The sequence below is a fragment of the Sceloporus undulatus genome, chromosome 3 (assembly GCF_019175285.1).
Source record: "Sceloporus undulatus isolate JIND9_A2432 ecotype Alabama chromosome 3, SceUnd_v1.1, whole genome shotgun sequence".
In the NCBI taxonomy this organism is placed as follows: domain Eukaryota; kingdom Metazoa; phylum Chordata; class Lepidosauria; order Squamata; family Phrynosomatidae; genus Sceloporus; species Sceloporus undulatus.
The window spans coordinates 180,194,081-180,212,712 of NC_056524.1; the positions used below are offsets into that span (position 1 = coordinate 180,194,081).

General features: G+C 39.9%; 1 protein-coding gene across 4 annotated transcripts in view; it reads left to right on the top strand.

Annotated features, from left to right (window-relative positions):
* Positions 1 to 2,082: 2,082 nt before the first annotated feature.
* Positions 2,083 to 18,632, top strand: part of TNKS2 (tankyrase 2) — a 54,041-nt gene continuing 37,491 nt past the window's right edge. For all 4 annotated transcript variants that reach the window (XM_042457694.1, XM_042457695.1, XM_042457696.1 and 1 more), the window contains exons 1-6: positions 2,083 to 2,347; positions 11,360 to 11,584; positions 12,522 to 12,617; positions 13,499 to 13,535; positions 15,736 to 15,811; positions 17,394 to 17,488. In XM_042457694.1, the coding sequence (XP_042313628.1) occupies positions 2,098 to 2,347; positions 11,360 to 11,584; positions 12,522 to 12,617; positions 13,499 to 13,535; positions 15,736 to 15,811; positions 17,394 to 17,488 (779 nt within the window). In that variant the 5' untranslated portion in view covers positions 2,083 to 2,097. The remainder of the gene's footprint in view (positions 2,348 to 11,359; positions 11,585 to 12,521; positions 12,618 to 13,498; positions 13,536 to 15,735; positions 15,812 to 17,393; positions 17,489 to 18,632) is intronic.

An 18,632-nucleotide genomic window follows, 5' to 3' on the forward strand; every position in this document is an offset into this window, starting at 1 on the left:
ATGGATTATTTCTGCAGTGTGTTTTGGACCTACAGTATATTGTTCTGCTGTAATAACCATGTTATTGCTCCAGCCTTAGATAATGTAAGCAACATCTTGTGGCATTCCCTGGGAAGCCCAGGGGGTGCACCCCTTCCCAGGATAGCAATGTCTACCGAGAATAGGATGTGATGGCCTCGCTGGCAAACCACGAGATCATGACTCTCCTTCTGGTTGACAATGCTTTATCCATAATTGGATAAGCCCATGTTGATTCGGCTGAGACAGTGTACACATCCTACTCCCTTTGCTAATTAGGATTTTCCTGAATACACATTGGTCCCTGACTCCGCAAATTGCCTTCTGATGTACTATGAGATAATGTAAACCTAATGTAACCCTGATGTGAATAAAGAGGGCTGGCCAAGACCTGGCCAGCAGAAGAAGCTTTGCACCCCCATTCCTGTCTCTGCGTCTCTCTGCCGCGACAACATCTACATGGCAAAAATAACCCAGTTTGAGACTGCTTTTACTGCCATGGCTCAGTGCTAGGGAATCCTGGGAATTGTAGTTTATTGTGGCACCATAGCTCTCTATGACAGAGAAGACTCAATGTCTCACAAAACTACTGTTCCCAGGGTTCAACAGCACTGAGCCAGGGTGGTTAAAGTGGTCTCAAACGTATTTCTGCAAAACATCTAGGGATAGCTGTGTTGGCCATATAGCAAATCCATTCACCTCCAAACAATGATACCTTTATGGGACCAACCAAAATGCACAATTACATGTTGCAAGTTTTTGAAGTCACGCTGGCTTCTTCACCAGGCAAACAGGAGGAAGAAATTTAAGATGTTAGTCATAGGCCTACATTTTCTGTTTCTGGTCTTGGTTCAGATGGTGCGCAGGGCTATCTGTAGGCTGGCACCTCTCTCTTTGGCCATGCAGTCCCTGGTAGATTTTCAAAGTCAAGGATATTTAATGTCCATTTGCAGTTCAAACAAGATGTTTCCTTGGAATCCAGCATGTTTCCTTCCTGTGACAACCAGTAAGTCTGTGAGCCCATATAAAAAACCTCCCTTCTCTCACTGTTGACATGGGTAGTGAGTCAATTGGCCACTATGCAAAGGATGAGTGAAATTCACTGATACTCATTGCAAAGTGGTGGAATCCAGCCCCACTATGCTCCCATTCATTTACACCACACTGATGGTGTCTAGGATCTTGGTCGAAGTCTGTACAGTATGTTCAAACAAATTTTGGTGTGTATATACTGTACAGACTTTGGGCAAGAGCCGAAGCACCTTCAGCATAGCGCATCTGGTTCCATAGTATGGCTATGTTGTTCTTTGAATTTCCGCAGTGTGTTTTGCACCAGGGAAGGCTAATTGCCTGACAGAACAACACGTCCCAGAATTCCCTGAGGGCAGGTGTCAAAATGCATCATTACTGAAGTGTGTTTTGGAGCAGGGAAGGCAAATCATGACAAAAAACTACACTTCCCAGAATTCCCTAACATTGAACCAGGGCAGGGGTCAAACTGGGTTATTTCTGCAGTGTGTTTTGGACCAGGGAAGGCTAATTGCCTGGCAAGAACTACACTCCTCAGAATTCCCTAGCATTGAGCCAAGGGGCAGGGGTCAAACTGCCTGACAAAACTACACTTCCCAGAATACCCTGTGTTTTGGACTAGGGAAAGCTAATTGCCTGACAAAAACTACACTTCCCAGAATTCCCTGGCATTGAACTAGGGCAGGTGTCAAAATGGATCATTTCTGCAGTGTATTTTGGGCTTGAGGAAGAGGAGAAGAAGAAGAAGAAGCAGTGCTGAAGCTCACACTCCAAAACCTTCCTGCTTCCTTTTCCTCCATTTTGAGCCCAGCAACAAGTCAGGAAGGAGCCGCGCATGCGCGGTGAGTACCCATACACTCCCCCCTGGTCTCCCTATGCGCGCGCACCCTGGCTGTTCCGCCTCCCTTCCCTCCCTCCCTCCGGGGCCGCTGAGGCTGTGGCGGCGGCTGCTGCTGCTGCTGTGGCCTCTTTTTCTTAGTGGCAGGAGCTCCTTGGGGCCCAAGATGGCGGGCGCCGGGGTGTGAAGGGGGCCAAGGGAAGAGGGGAGGGATGGCTGGGCGGAGGGGAGCGGGGGGGCCCTCGTCGTCGATAGTTCCCTTTGGGGAGGCGCTGCTCTCGTCGTCGTCGTCGTGCTGCTCTTCCTCCTCCTCCTCCTCCTCAGCCCTGGAGCCTGCGCGCGAGCTCTTCGAGGCCTGCCGCAACGGAGACGTGGAGCGCGTGAAGAGGCTGGTCAGGCCCGAGAACGTCAACGGCAGGGACACGGCCGGAAGGAAGTCCAGCCCCCTCCACTTCGCCGCAGGTACAAGGACAAGCATCATCATCATCATCATCAACACATAATTTAATTTAATCATCGAAATTACAGCAAATTATTAAATTAATAAATACATAAATAAATAAAAACATAATATTAATTAATTAAATCATTTGAATAATTTTATTTATTTATTTTTATTAAATTATTTTAATTTATTAAATTAAATAAATTAAATTCAGTTGTTTTAATACATTAGTAAATAAATTAAATTTATTATTAAATTAAATAAATTAATTATTAAATAAATTAAATTTATTATTAAATATAATTAATTAATTATTAAATAAATTAAATTTATTATTAAATAAATTAAATTAAATATTACATACATTAAATTAAATTTATTATTAAATAAATTTATTTTATTTATTTTTAATTTAATTTAATTATTTAATTTATTATTGTTTTTTTAAAGTAATTTTATTGTTACAATAATCATACAAAATGCCAACCACATATTCCAAAGACAAGACAAACAAAACAATACATTCTTATACAAAACAAAACAAAAAGAAAGAAACCACAAAAAAAAAATATAAAACACAGTTTTGTCTAATTTTCATTTATCTTCTAACTAAAGACTTCCTCAAAGTTTTGTATTTAATTCATTTCTTTAACGTATTTCGTAAGTTTTTACATATCTTTTCCCTTCTTAGTTCTAATCATAAATCCTTTCTATAATTCATATATTCTTTTATTTTACTCTTTTAATTTCTTTTTAATCCAAGTCCATTTTTTGAAATATTTTTAAACATTCCCATTCTTTCTCTCTTTCTTCTAATTTTGTGTCATTCATACGCGCTGTAAGTATGTCCATTTCCATTGCCTCCATTAGGTTTTCTAGCCATTCTTCTATAGCAGGGGTCATTCTTGATCTCCAGTATCTAGCAAAAGTAATTCTGGCTATCGTAATCATATATAATATTAATCTTCTGAATTTTTTTTCCATTTTTTTCTCTAATATGCCCGTCATGTTCAAAAGAAACAATAAAGGGTTCAATGATATCACAGTTTCTAATATTCTTGACATGAAATTTTGTATTTTCCCCCAATAATTTTTTGTCACTTCACATTCCCACCATAAATGGTAGAATGTACCTCTTTTTTTTTCACATTTCCAGCACATACCACTCCCTGCTTTATACATTTTATTTAGTCTACTTGGTGATAAATACCATTGGTGTAAAATTTTGATATAATTTTCCTTATAGTTCTGACAAAGAGTGAAGGAATGTGAGTCTCGCCATGATTTTTCCCATAAGTCCATTTCGATTACTTCACCTATATCCTGAGACCACTTTATCATATTTTGCTTTACTGTTTCAGATTCCAGCTCTCTTTGTTTTAATATTCTATAATATTTAGATAAATGACCTTTTTTCCATCAAATATAATGTTATCGATTTCATTCTTTATACTTGTTAATTCATGCTCTTTTTTGTCCATTCTAAATTTTTCCATTAATTGTCTTTGCAATAGCCAATTTCTATTAGTCAATCTTTCTATTTCCTCGTTAGATTTCATTACTAATTTTCCTTTTTCGTCCTTTAATAGATCTTTATATGTTAACCAACGTTGATCTTTTTGTCTAGTTCTTTTATAAAACGCCTCTTGAGCTGAGATCCATAATGGCCATTGATTATAGAACATTTTCTTAATTTTTTGCCAGATCCTATATACCATAAAAAAGCGTGATACCCAAATCTCATCTTTGTACTTTCTAGTTCTAGCAATTCCTCATTCCTCAAAAAAAAAACCATTCTTCTAACCATTGGAGGCCTGCTGCATAATAGTATAATTTCAAGTTTGGTAAGTTACAGCCTCCTTTCTTTTTATCTTCTGTTAACAGCTTCCACCCAATCCTCGCTTTCTTACCTTGCCAAACAAAGTTGGTAAGGATTTTTTGAATTAAATAAATGCTAGTGAATTTAAAGGGTGGTGACAACGACGACAGCCCTCCTCCTCCTCCCTCGCTCCTATTCAACCTCGTATAAATATAAACATAAACCTCATATACATATAAATCATAGAATCATAGAGTTGGAAGAGACACTGAGCGGTTAAGATGCCGACTCTGTTGATTATTAATATGTCCTCTCTAGGAATATCTAGGCCTTCCAGTGCAACTCTATGGTCAGCTTTAACTCAAAGCTGCCCTGAAAGATCTAGAGCTTCCTAGAGAGAAGACCCCACTGGGCCTTTGTAGCTCCTCCAAGTGTAGTTCTAGGGTCAGTGTCTGCTGGACTTTGACCACAGAGTTGCACTGAGGACCTAGAGATTTCTAGAGAGGTGTCCTCTCAGGTAAAGACATGGTATTTCTGTTATTTGTGTTTTTCCCCATATTCACAGGGGTCTTGTGCCCCTAACACCAGGGAATGTGGAGGGACAAGTGTAAATATAAATCTCATAAACATAAATATAGGGATGTACTGACTCTGTTGATTGCAAGGGAGGCAGGTTGGCTGTTCAAGGTGCTGCATGATGGGGTGAGCTCCTGTCACTAGTCCCAGCTTCTGCCAACCTAGCAGTTCAAAAGCCTGCAAATGCAAGTAGATACATAGGTACCATTTCTCAGTGGGAAGGTAACAGCGTTTGGGGGAGTCATGCTGGCCACATGGCCACTGGAGTCATCTTTAGACAGCATTATCTCTTTGGCTTAGTAACCGAAATGAGTACTGCCCCTCACCATCAGATACGACTAGACATTCTTGTCTGGAAATTATGCTCTATGAGGAACGTGTGTAGCCTGGAGAAGGGAAGGTTAAGACGTGATATTATAGCCCTGTTTAAATATTTGAAGGGATGTCATATTGAGGAGGGAGTGAGCTTGTTTTCTGCTGCTCCAGAGAACAGGACCCGGAACAATGGATGCAAGCTCCAGGAAAAGAGAGTCCACCTCAACATTAGGAGGAACTTCCTGACATTAAGAGCTGTTCGACAGTGGAACACACTCTTTCCTCAGAGTATAGTGGAGGCTCCTTCTTTGGAGGTCTTTAAACAGAGGCTGGATGGCCATCTGTCACAGGGGATGCTTTGATTGAGAGTTCCTGCATGGCAGAATGGGGCTGGACTGGATGGCCCTTGCGGACTCTTCCAACTCTATGATTCTATGATGAGTGGTTAAGACTCCCATTCAGTTGATTGTAAGATGTTAACCTGGTTGGAGCTTCATGGCCAAACCCTGGTCTCCAGAATCTCAGTCCAAATCTCAGACCACTATGTCATGCTTGTTCTTGACATTCCATCATAAGGTTACTCATAAATCGTAATTCCCATATACCACATTGAATGTAATGGTAATAGTTGTGACATAAAACAACTAGCAAAATTAAAATTATACCTTTAAATTGCAATATCATATTCACTGCCTAAGTGTATTTAGTGTATACACTTGTCCCTCCACATTCACTGGGTTTAGGGGCACAGGACCCCCGTGAATGTGAGAAAACTGCAAATAACAAAGACACTATGTTTTACCTGAGAGGACACCTCTCTAGGAATCTCTAGGTCCTCCAGTGCAACTCTATGTTTAACATCTTCCAGACATAGACCATAGAATTGTGCTGGAGGAGCTACAAATGCCTAGTGGAGTGTTCTCTCTAGGAATCTCTAGATCTTCCAGTGCAACTTTTGGTTGAAGCTGACCATAGAGTTGTGCTGGAGGACTTAGATATTCCAAGAGAGAACATATTAATAAAATCCATGAATAATCAAAGCCGCAAATGTGGAGGGATGAGTGCATAGTTTCATGTACGTACAGTGAAAAATTGGTAAGGTAAAGGTAAATGTAGTTCGTTGACATGAATGTGTAGTCATAACCTACTGTAGGAAGCAGTGCTCATCTCCGTTTCTAGGCTGAAGAGCCAGTGCTGTCCGAGGAGTGCTCTGGTAGTCATGTGTCCAGCATGACTCCACCAAACACTGTTTGGTACTTATCTATCTACTTGCATTTGCATGCTTTCAGACTGCTAGGTTCGCAGGAGCTGGGATTAGTGATGGAGCTCACTCCGTCATGCAGCACCCGGGCATCAAACTGCCAACCTGCCAATCTTGCAATCAACAGAGTCACTGTCTTAACCACTTGCCTGTATTTATATCCCTGCTTTTATATGTATTTACATGTATATAGTTTCATGTAGTTACAGGGGAAAAAATTGTCAAGATGGGCTGTTTATTTTAAATAATTAAAAATAATATTCTTGAAAAAAACAATTTTTTAAAACAAATTATTTTAAAATACTTTGGGCCTCTTCTTTCTCCTCACCCCACTCATCCCATCTCTTCAGTGTTTTAAAGGGATGCAGGGAATCACCACAGCCCATTTCTGCTAAAAGGCAGATGCTTGGTGGGCAGTGGTGTCGCACACCTTTAGGATGTCACCTGGTGTGGTCCACACCCCCATATTCTCCTGATGACTTCTTTGCTTCAGGCACTTCACATTTGCCCCTGAGAAGACTGAGTAGTAGGTTCAGATGGTCATGGCAGCTATCACTACACAGGGCCCTCAAGTGGCTCCCGATGGAGGTGCACTGTTGTTGTGTGCCTCAAAGTCATTTTGAACTTAAGGTGAACGTAAGGTGGACCTATCATGCGATTCAGAGGGGTGTCACAGTGAGAGGCTCACTCACTCAACTATTTTTTCTGATGGTAGCACAATGAGTCTTTTTATCCTGCCGCTGCCACCACTTATGTCATGGCTACCTCCCTAGCTGCCGCCAAATTGCATGACGAGACCTTCAAACTCTGATCCCTCTCTTGAGTGACTCCTACACTTTCCCTTTGCCTCTGAGCCACTTTGTAGGAAGACAGGGCACTCACTATTTTGAGTTTTCTGAGCAATAAAAGTATTATTAATCCCTGGTAGTGTTTGGTTTATAGTTTCTTCAAATACCTCAAGCGACCACGTGTTGAACTAAAACAAGATAAAGCTTTATTTACAAGAGAGTTGGTTATGGTATCTCTCTTCTGCTTGATATTCAGAGTTGATAAGGTGTTTATGTGCTTAAACAGTTACAAAGATTAACAGTATCTTATTATATTCTAGAAGTGGTCTCTAGGTTAGGCCAACCTGGGTACTCAAAACCTCTTCCAACTGCCCCTTTCAACAGTGTATCTCAGTTACTTTGGCTGTTAAAAACCCTCAGGGTCTAATAAACCTTTAATTCTAACTCAGAGTTGGGTCTGTATCCAATTTCACACTCCTCACTCAGCTTGCTCCTGGGAATAGCCCCCAGCTTTCTTGGCTTAACTCCCATTGGCTGATGCCAGGCTCACTCTGATTGGAAGTTGCCAACACTCCAGTCTGCTTTTCCTCCACAGGGGGGTTTGCCATGGCCATCCTCTGAGGCTGAGAGAGTGTAACTTGCCCAAGGTCAGCCAGTTTGTTTCTATGGCTGAGCTGGGATTTGAACCCTGGTCCCCAGAGTGATAGTCCAATGCTCAAACCACTACGCCACACTGGCTCTCAATTTTTTTAAAAAAATTATACCTTTATTTAAGAGTTTGCTTCTAAGAGAATGCACTTTCTTTGTTGAGCACCCATCCCAAAAAGTTATGACAGCTCAGGCCTGAGTGTATTTATAGAACAAATACTCTATTGGAACAGTTTCCACCAGTGTAAGAATCCCATTTGCTGGTGGCTCCCAATGGAGTTTTATTGCTTTGTGCTAAAACTGTACTGCTTTCCATAACTGGAAAGTTGTTTGGTTTCAAGTTGTTTCTGACTTATAACGACCTTAAGGGTTTTCTTGGCATGATTTGTTTGGAGGATTTGCCACCTTTGCCTTCCCCTGAGGCTGAGAGCATGTGACTTTCATGGCGGAGCAGGGATTTGTACTCCAGAGTCATAGTCCAATGCTCAAACTACTACACCACGTTGGCTCTCTAACTGAAGAGAGGAAACAGCAAATGCTTGTTCATCAAAAAGTTACATGCTCAAAATGTGCATGTTCACTGTTGTCCCAAAAAGTTTAGATGGCACCCAAATTTCACAAAGATCCCTTCTGACCCCCTGTTAAAGATAAGTAGTGGCACACCATTTTTCACAGCATACTTTACAGATATTTCTGGACAATGTGGTTGCTGAATACCAACTCACACATTCCTCTGTGGTCATTATTTTTGTTTTATTTATGTTCAACATTAAGCCTGCCTTTGCACTTTCTTCTTGACCTTCCTCAGTAGTTGCTCTAGGTCTCCAATGTTTTCTGCTAATACTATGGTGTCGTCTGAACATCGTAGATTATTGATGTTCCTTCCTCCTATTTTCACTCTTCCTTCTTCTGTGTCCAAGCCTGCTCTTTGTATAATATGTTCTGTATACAAGTTGAAAAGATAGGGTGAAAGAACGCAGCCTTGTCTGACTCCTTTGCCAATTGGGAACCATTCTGTTTCTCTGTGTTCTGTCGTGACAGTAGCCTCTTGTGTTGAGTACAGATTCCTCATCAGGACTATTATATGTGTTGGCACTCCCATGTCTTTAAGAGTGTTCCATAGCCTTTCATAATCTATTCAGTCAAAGGCTTTGCTATAGTCTATAAAGCACATGCTGATTTTCTTTTGGAATTCTTTGGAGCGCTTCATTAGCCACTGTGTGCTTGTAATGTTGTCCCTAGTGCCTCTTCCTCTTGTGACCCCCCACTTTCACCTCTGGGATTTCTCTCTCCATGTATGGTTGGAATCTGTGTTGCAGAATTTTGAGCATGCTTTTGTTTGCGTAAATACTAAGGAATACATACTAAGGAATGCAATATGTATTCTAGGCCTATTCAGTCACGACTGATTGAATCACTCCCATTGGCAGCTCAGTCTGCCTTGTATTGGTCTTATTGATGTTGCCACATTTGTATAGCACAATAAACTATGGTTATGTTATACACGGTTTGTTGTTTTAGCTATGAATTATCAGGCAGATGGAGAAACAAAGCATGCTTTATTTTCCCAATTTCTAGTCTGTGTTTCTCCTGCATATTTTGTAAGCTGCTGTGGGCAGTTGGAAAACAAGCCAGGGACATATTACAGTTCTAGGTTCAGCAGTCACTCTGGGGTTGCAGCTGGGCTGCTTAAGGTGGCTTTTTACCGGCCCAAATTGGAGTGGATCTTTTCCACTCCTATTTGAGCCAACTGCTGGGCAGATTGGGGTCACTGAGTGTGGTTGCTGTGGCTCCACAGTTCCCACTTCTAGGGCAGCCCCAATCTACCCTTTTTGGGCAATCTGTTCCACCCCTGAGTCTATCCATCTAGTTTGCATTCTTTCTTTCCTTCTACTGCCTTCAGCCTTTCCTAGCATTATGGTTTTTTCTAATGAGTCGTGCCTTCTCATGATGTGGCCAAAGTACGACAACCTCTGTTTCGTCATCTTGGCTTCCATGGAGAGTTCTGGCTTGATGTATTTAAGGACCTATTTGTTTGTCTTTTTAGCTGTTCACAGTATCCTCAACACCTCTTCCCCAGCACCACACCTCAAATGACTTTATTTTCTTTCTGCCAGCTTTCTTCACTGTTCACCTCTCACATCCATACATGGTGATGGAGAATATAATAGCTTGAACAATTCTAACTTTAGTGCTCATTTGTATGTCTTTACTCTTTAGGATCTTGTCTAGTTATTTTATCACTGCCCTTCTGATTCCTAGTCTTCTTCTTATTTCTTGACTGCAGTTTCCTTTCTGGTTGGTGTTTGATCCAAGGAATGGGAAATCTATATTTCAGTTTCTTCTTTGTCTAGGTCAAATTTATGTAGCTCCTCCAAACAAATACTTACAAATATTTGTTTACTGTTTGACAATATGAGCACCCTTTGGATTCTGACGGTCAACCAATTACAAATTCACCTAACTGTCGCATTGTCTAGCCCACATTTTACTAGCTTGTTTGCAAGACTATTATGAGAGACTTTCTCAAAGGCCTTACTGGAAAAGATATGCTACATCCACAGCATTCCTTTCATCTACCAAGCTCAGTCCAAAAAAGAGATGAGATTAGTCTCGCATGATTTGTTTTTGAGAAACCCATGGTGATGTTAAGTAATTGTGGCATTCATTTCTGTTTCATGATCTGCTCTAGAATCTTTACTGGTATTATTATTATTATTAATAATAATAATAATAATAATAATAATAATAATAGGATTTATTTATATGCCACCCAGTCACTGGAAATCTGGGCGGCTTACAACAGAGGGGATAATAGACGGTTCCCTACCCTCAGGCTTACAGTCTAAAAGACATGACACAAAAGGAGAAGCAAATGGTGGGGGGAGGATCAGGTCCAGCATTCTTCTCTCCTTCTGATACTTGGACCAAGGCAGATGGACCGGAAGGAGGGCTCTTCTTCTTCAGGCTAGCCCTGGTGGAGCTGAGCCAGCCTATTGTCTCCCTCATAGGCTGAAGGATGACAGTTAAGAAGGGAGGAGCCTCTTTCTTCAGGCTCGCCCTGATGGAGCTGGGCCAGCCTATTCTCTCCCTCACAGACCAAAGGATGACAGTTAAGGAGGGAAGTCAGGCTGAAGGGTGGTTATTGTTCTGGCCCTCTTTCCCCTGCTTTTTTAAAATGGGGAGAATATTTGCCCTCCCCCAGTCTGCTAGGCATAATATTAAAGCAATGTTACCTTCAAAAATGCATTAAAAAGCTACATTCCCTTCAGTATATTAAATGTAAACAAATATAAACAAAGTCCAGTTAAATGTCATTTTGAAAATATATTTTTTAAGAAAAGTATTTCTGAGTTCTGTACCTGAAGGAGCCAATTTTGTGTTTCTGTGGAAAGAGTTCCATAAGTTAAGGGTCATTACTGTGAAGGTTGTGTCTGCAAATGTAATCGTGGGTTGGGGGGGAGTCTCCAACATTAATCTTAAAGCATAAGCGGGTTTGTGTGAATGCAAGCTGTTCAGATCATTAGGGGACAAATTAATTAACAGCATTACAATATACAGTCGGCCCTTCTTATACACAGATCTTTTTGACTGATTTTATCAAATTCCCTACTTGTTTCAGGTTTTGGTCGGAGGGATGTAGTGGAATATTTACTTCAGAGTGGTGCTAATGTCCACGCACGAGATGACGGTGGACTCATTCCTCTTCATAATGCCTGCTCCTTTGGTCATGCTGAAGTTGTCAATCTTCTCTTGCGCCATGGTGCAGATCCTAATGCCCGGGACAATTGGAATTATACTCCTCTTCATGAAGCTGCCATTAAGGGAAAAATTGATGTCTGCATAGGTAACTATGTTAAAAAAATCTTCAGTGATTTTAGAGAAATCTTAAAAATAACGTGTCTTTTTTCATGAAAAATCAAGCTTTGAAGCCAGGCAAGTCTTGTGAAAACTGGAAGCATACATTATGCTCTATTAAAATATCTTAAAATATAATTATGTACTCCTGTGTGACTGAGTTGTTAAAATGCTGGTTGTGTGTTCATTGAAGATTAATACTGTTATTTGGTTTCTGTTTGTGGGAAGCTGGCAGAGTAGCTCCTAATACGGAAAGCATCCAAATTGGTTTAGGATACAGTGCATCTGCATAGAGACAGAGACATTATTTATATGATCTAATGGTCCCTGTCTCTTTCCTTTATAGGCATATGTGTATTCATATGTGCATTGCATTACCTAGAATGGAATAGGTCCTTATTTTGTTCCCTTTCCAACCAAGAGCTGTTACATGGGAATTACTTAGAGCTCTCATTACATTCTTGCCAGGTTTTGGCTTAAAGAGGGGTATGGACCAAGTAAGTGGAGGTAACAGAGTATATGTGGGGGGAGGTATTGTGCTGGCTGCTGAGGAATAATGTGGAAATTATTATAAAAAGTGTGCAATATCATTGGAATCTTTTCTAGTTTGGTTCTATACCAAGGGCCAATTTTGTGATTACATTTAACTATATATTTTGTTCAGTTCTGCTCTACACTGAAACCATCCTTTAACTTCCCAAGCAGATGTTAACCTCTTGTGATAAATCTTTAAATAAATTAAAATTAACATAATATTCAGTTGTTAAATTCTCTGGTTGGCATGAGGAAGCATCCAGAAGAATGGGGAATTGTATCATATACTTTCTAGCTACCTTTTTGTCAAGTCCTGGTAAGATATTACATGTTTGCTAAAGCTTAAGCTTCCGGCTGCATAATTTTAATACCATCACTTCTGTTCTTTTTAGTGCTTTTGCAACATGGTGCTGATCCAACTATCCGTAATACAGATGGTAGGACAGCACTAGACTTAGCAGACCCATCAGCAAAAGCAGTACTTACAGGTAGGTGGATCCTTCTGTATTCCATAAGATTTAAACTTGCTTTGGCTAACACCTGCTGCTCTTTTCCTTGAGTTTTGATATGAGTAAGATGGCTGTATTATATAAGAACTGGAAGATGGAAATTCTTTGTGACTCCACATAAATATCCAAAGTTGTCGCCACAAGTGATATAGAAAACCACAAGCATCAATCTGTAAATTTTTCATCCAAAGCTCTTGCTTTCATTCAACTTTTCTCAATTATATATGTCCTTCCACATTCCAGTTCTGATTATTGTAACTGTTTTACATATTTGTAATACATATAAAAGGTAGATTTTGGAAGGTATAACCACACTTCTGGTTTCTTGATTCTTGTGGAGAATAATATCATGAAGAGGCTGGGTATGGAAAACTATGAACATTTCTGTAGTGCTTTATAAAAGTATTCAAATAAAATAGTTCCGTTTGCCTATTTTTAATTCCCACTATTCCAAGAGGAAAACAATAAAACCGGGAAGACAGATATTAAGGGAAATTTAGTAATTAATTTCAAAGTATATTTCAAGAGAAGGAACTGGCAAAATCACCTCTGAAGAAAACCCTATGAAATTCGTGGGGTCACCATAAATTGACCGACAACTTGAAGGCACACACATACACATTATTTTTCATATTTAAGCCTTCTCTAGTAATCATACTATATAGTTATGTTTTTAATAATCAGAAATTTTGTTGCCTCCTTGAATGCTCAGTGTCATCTGACTTGATAAACAGAATTTGGGTTGTTTAATCATTTACTGACTTAAAAGTGTACTAGAAAGTAAGGATAGTGGACATTTTTAACATGCAAATTTGTATTTGAAATAAGAAAACAGTAATCCTTACTTTGTTAACTTTCAGGTGAATACAAGAAAGATGAACTCTTAGAAAGTGCCAGGTAGGTGATAAAAATAGAAGCAAGCTTATGTTGTGAAAGCTTTCTTCCTTCTTCTGTGTTTGATCAGTATTCGGGGAAGAAAAAGAAACAATATTTGCCAGTTCCTACTGAGCATAAAAGAGTTTATTCTGATACAGATGGTTAAAGGTTAGAAAGCTATTAGAAAGCTATTAGTATGGTTAAAGGCTGTTGCCATGAACCTGAAATTAGGCCTCTGTATGACAAACTTTGGTTTCTCAGCATGGCTGAGAATATAAACGACTGAGGGTCATTTTCATAACAGCTACCATTGGCTCTATGTACCATGAATTGTCAGTGGCCCAAAACAGAAGGGCAGGAAGACTGGCTTCTGTCCACTCTGGGGGTGTGGTATTCAAATGACACTCTCTTTGCGGCCTCCGGCAGCTCTGGAATCATGCATCATTTGAACACCAAGCCCCCAGAGCTGCCAAAGCCACAAGGAGAGCATGCCTGGCTGGAAAAAGAGTGGAGAAAGTCCATTCTTTGCCATCATCCTGTTCAGGACCACAGCAGTGGCCCAGGTTGGGACCAAGCCAGTTGGGGTGGGAGTGGCCTGTGGTCTCTCCTTTTGCCCTGTCCGCATGCCCCCAATATGAAAAGTATACCATAGTCCTGTTAAGTTGTTCTGTATCTGGAGAGGATGGTAGCAGAGATTATATTGCTTATCACAGCATTTTTCTAAGGTAGATGTAAGTGCCAGCACACAGAGATGGAGACATAGGCAGCAACAAAGTGTCACTGCTAAGTTCTCCATAATGGAGTACAGTACAGGAACCTGAAAGTAGATTTCCATGCAGTGTAAGTAGCCTCTGTTGTCTTTTGTACTGATAGATGCAATCCCAAATCTAGGCTTTTTCTGAAGACTGCTTGTGTTATTGGTGTATATGAAGATTATAGGATGTTGAGGATTGTAGTCCCAAGAGTAAAACTGGCATGATATAAATCTTTTTAATAAGTAAAATTAAATGAGAGCCAACATGGTCTACTGGTTTGAGTGTTATAAGACTCTGGAGATCAGGGTTGGAATCCCTTCTCAGCCATCGAAACCCACTAGGTGACCTTGGAGAAGTCATGGGCTCTCAGCCTCACAGGGTGGTAAAGGCAAATGCCCTGGAAAAATCAATGGCAAGAAAATCCCATGATAAGGTCGGCTTAGGATCACAGTAAGTCAGAAACAATTTGAAGGCATACAATAGCCACTACCACCAGTAGGGAAACATATGCTGAATGTCCCTTGCTACTGTTGTAATACTTGCAGCAGAATCTAGTGAGTGTAAGTGTAGATGAATCAAATTTCATTCACTCCCAAGTGAGTGTTTTTAGGACTGCAACCTTAGCATTTGTATTATATGTTACCATTATATGTATTATAGCTTTGTGGTTGTCTAATAATAATAATAAATCAAAATACAGTTAAATTAATTACACTAAAATATATTAAAATATACCCTCCCCTACTAGCCAAATGAACTGGCCCTTGTCCTTGTTCCCCCTGAAATGGCTCCCCCAAAGGGGCAACCCCCCTTTGGTGTCATGCCTCTTTGCTAGTGGGCCCACCAGTGGCGGGCCCGCCACAGCAGGCACCTAGCCGTTATTCCCTTTGCAAGGGGAACAGGTGTTCCTGGCTGGGTACCTGGGGCTTGGGCCTGGCAGGAAGTAGTCTGAGGCAAGCAGTCCACCAGGTGAGATGGAGTATGCAGGTAGCAAGCAGCATGTCCACACAGCAGCAGGAGGTACTACACATCTCTTCCCTGGGGTGGTGAGGTGACCTGTCATTCTCTTCTCTTCTCCCACTTTGTGCTGGCTCTTCTCAGTCCAAGCAGGCACCCAGCCTTTATCCCCTTTGCAAGGGGAACAGGTGTTCCTGGCTGGGTGCTGGCCCTGGCAGGAAGTAGTCTGAGGCCAGCAGCCCACCAGGTGAGATGGAGCATACAGGTAGCAAGTCCACACAGCAGCAGGAGGTACTACACATCTCTTCCCTGGGGTGGCCTGTTGTTCTCTTCCCCCACTTTGCTGATCATGCTGTTACTAGGAGACCTGCCCAATTGTATTAATAAAATAAAATTAAAGCTGTATTTTTTAATAACTAAACATTATGTATCTGTAGCATTGCAATATTATAAAAATGGAATAAAGAAATATACTTGCAAGTTCTTCAAATATGTTAATTACTTTTTAGGAGCGGAAATGAAGAAAAATTAATGGCCCTGCTCACACCACTAAATGTCAATTGTCATGCAAGTGATGGCAGAAAGGTATTTTAAGCCAAAAAAATATTAATGCCTATCTTAAATGTTCAGATTAAAAACATTACATTAAAATAGAGTTGATAATATAATTGACTTTGTTTATTTTTGTTAGTTCAGGATTGTTTGAATTTTATTTGCATTTGGGAAAATAATGCAGAAATCTACTTTTATGTGACAATGTAATAGGCTTATTTTAGAACACTTCGTTTAAAATAATGTTTGTTCAGGTAGCAAAAATGTCACTGTGGATTTTTCTTTTTTGAAAAGGGTATGCATTGTTTAAATTCTGTCATCTACTATTTTATCAGTTTAAAAAAACTTGTGCGCTACACAGCATTATTGTGATAATTTACCTTTCTGTTTGTAGGAGGTAGATCTCTTGCCCCTTGCTTCTCATTCCACTATCATGTTTAAATATGTAAAGTGTATAGTGTGTTTTGAGAGCACAGTGTAGTGATTTTTTGCCCTTGACTTTGTGTAGAGAAAGGTTGTTTTTTTTAATGCTTTGGTTCACTGTGCTTTAATCAAATTTATTTTGTCGTTAATGAGGGAAAACCCTTCTTAATATGTTGGGTCGAATCCATATTTCATTTACTGTAAACAGAAAGTTTTCTTTTGTCCATGGAAAGATTCTGTTGTGGGAAGGTTGTGTGATAGATTTTGCTGGTTTACTTCCTCTCCACGTAACCACTTTGACTCTCTGAAAATTCCCATTGAAATCTTGAGGGGAAGCATTCATCTGTGTTGAACTACTAAACAATTTAGAGAAGAGAGAATAAAGACAAGTTGAATTTAGAGCTGCCATATCAGTCATGAAAATATTTCATGTGATATCTGCTGTGCTGCAGATGAAGTGTCATGATTTATTATTATATACTGTATATACTCATGTATTAGTAGAGAAATTTAGGTCAAAAAAATGACCCAAAAAACCTGGGTCGACACAGGTCAATACAGTGGTACCTCGGGATACGAAATACCCAGGTTACGAAATTTTCGGGATACGAAAAAATCCCATAGGAAAACATTGTTCCGGGTTACGAATGTTTTTTCGGGTTATGAAAAAACTTTTGGTGCTTTTTTCGGCTTTTTCGCACGGAATCGCGGCTTTTCCCCATTAGCGCCTATGGCAATTCGGCTTACGAAGGCTTTTCGGGTTACGAACGGTGCCACGGAACGAATTAATTTCGTAACCCGAGGCACCACTGTACAGTATTTGACCTGACCCTCTCCCCAGCTGGGCTGCCCGACTGGGAAGGGCGACCAATTTCCCTGCAGCCTCTCCCCAACTGGGCTCCCTCTATGGACAAAAGCCTAGCTGGGACAAGCTTGGGAGGATGACCGATCACCCCACAGACTCTCCCTAGCCAGACTGTTTTCTGAAGTCTGGCATTTGACTTGGGTCATACCAATACCCATAATTTTGGCTCCAAAAGTTGACCTCGAATTATACATGAAGTCGACTTATAGTCTAGTATATACATCAGATGATGTACAATGCTCTGATAAATTTGTAAGAATTTTTAAAAACAGCATTTGCCTCCTAATTATTTTGCATTTCTGTGTTATATTATTACTTTATTTTTAGTCAACTCCACTACACTTGGCAGCTGGTTACAATCGCGTTAAGATTGTGCAGCTTCTGTTGCAGCATGGAGCAGATGTACATGCAAAGGACAAAGGGTGAGCAATAGTCAGTGTTTTATATCAGAAATTGACTTGTTTCAATTTGTACCCACAGGAATAGGCCATTTCAACAGTGTCTTTAGATAATTTCAGGTCTTTATCAGATGTTTAAATGATGCTTTCAGATAAACTGGAGAGGCATATTGTAACTTACAGTAGTGTCACTTGGGCCTGTTACAGACTGCCAAAATAAAGCTGCTTCGGGTCTCTTTGGAGGTATGCTATTTAAATGATGCTTGGGTCCTAAGAGTCCGGAGGTCGCGCCAAGGCCACACTCCATTCCTAAGAACTGGAGTGCAGCTTTGGTGCAGCTTCCGGATTCTTAGGATGCATGCATCATTTAAACAGCATACCTCCAGAGACCTGAAGCAGCTTTATTTTGGCAGGCCTTGGATTTTTTTCCTTCAACATTTTGTGTTTTGATTAGTGATGTATTACTGTATTTTTTTCATTCAAGAGGTTCTTGAAATAATTATGCAATATATGTCATCTTTGTTCACAAGCTGATCAGCAGCAACTAGTTAATTTTCACAATGTTCCAAGCTGTGTTCAGTATCAGCTATTTGTTCATAATAAGATTTTGACTAAAGCTCACCAGGTTAAGAAGTAAGCAATAAGATTATTCATTCAGTCTATTAGAAGTTCAGTGTTGTAGCTAACCTTCATTGAAGTGTGTTGCCCATCTAAAATAAAAACAGGTTGTTATGCTATTATTGAGCTTAGTAATGATGAAACGTTTTGCTAAAATTTCTGGTTTTATGTTTTGTAAGAGGAACTTGGAGTTTCTGTTTGATACTAATGATAGATGATCCTTGATCATCTTTACATTTCTTTGTTTTTAAAATTTTTATTGAAGTTATGTGATATAAAATAAAAATTAACAAGAGTGAAAAAAGATAAAGATAAGGGGGGGAGAGAAATGAAGGAGTAAAAGTGACTTCCAATCTTTCTCAACTGCTATATCTAAATCTTAATTAAGCCTCATCCTTCTTCCTTTTTCTCATATACTCATCAGAAATGTTTCTTTTGAAGAACCATCAATTTTGTTAACACACATATGAAGAAAAGGAAAAGAGAAATAGCTTGCAACTAAAGATACACTTCTTTCTTTAATCTATGCATGTCATTAGTACACATCATA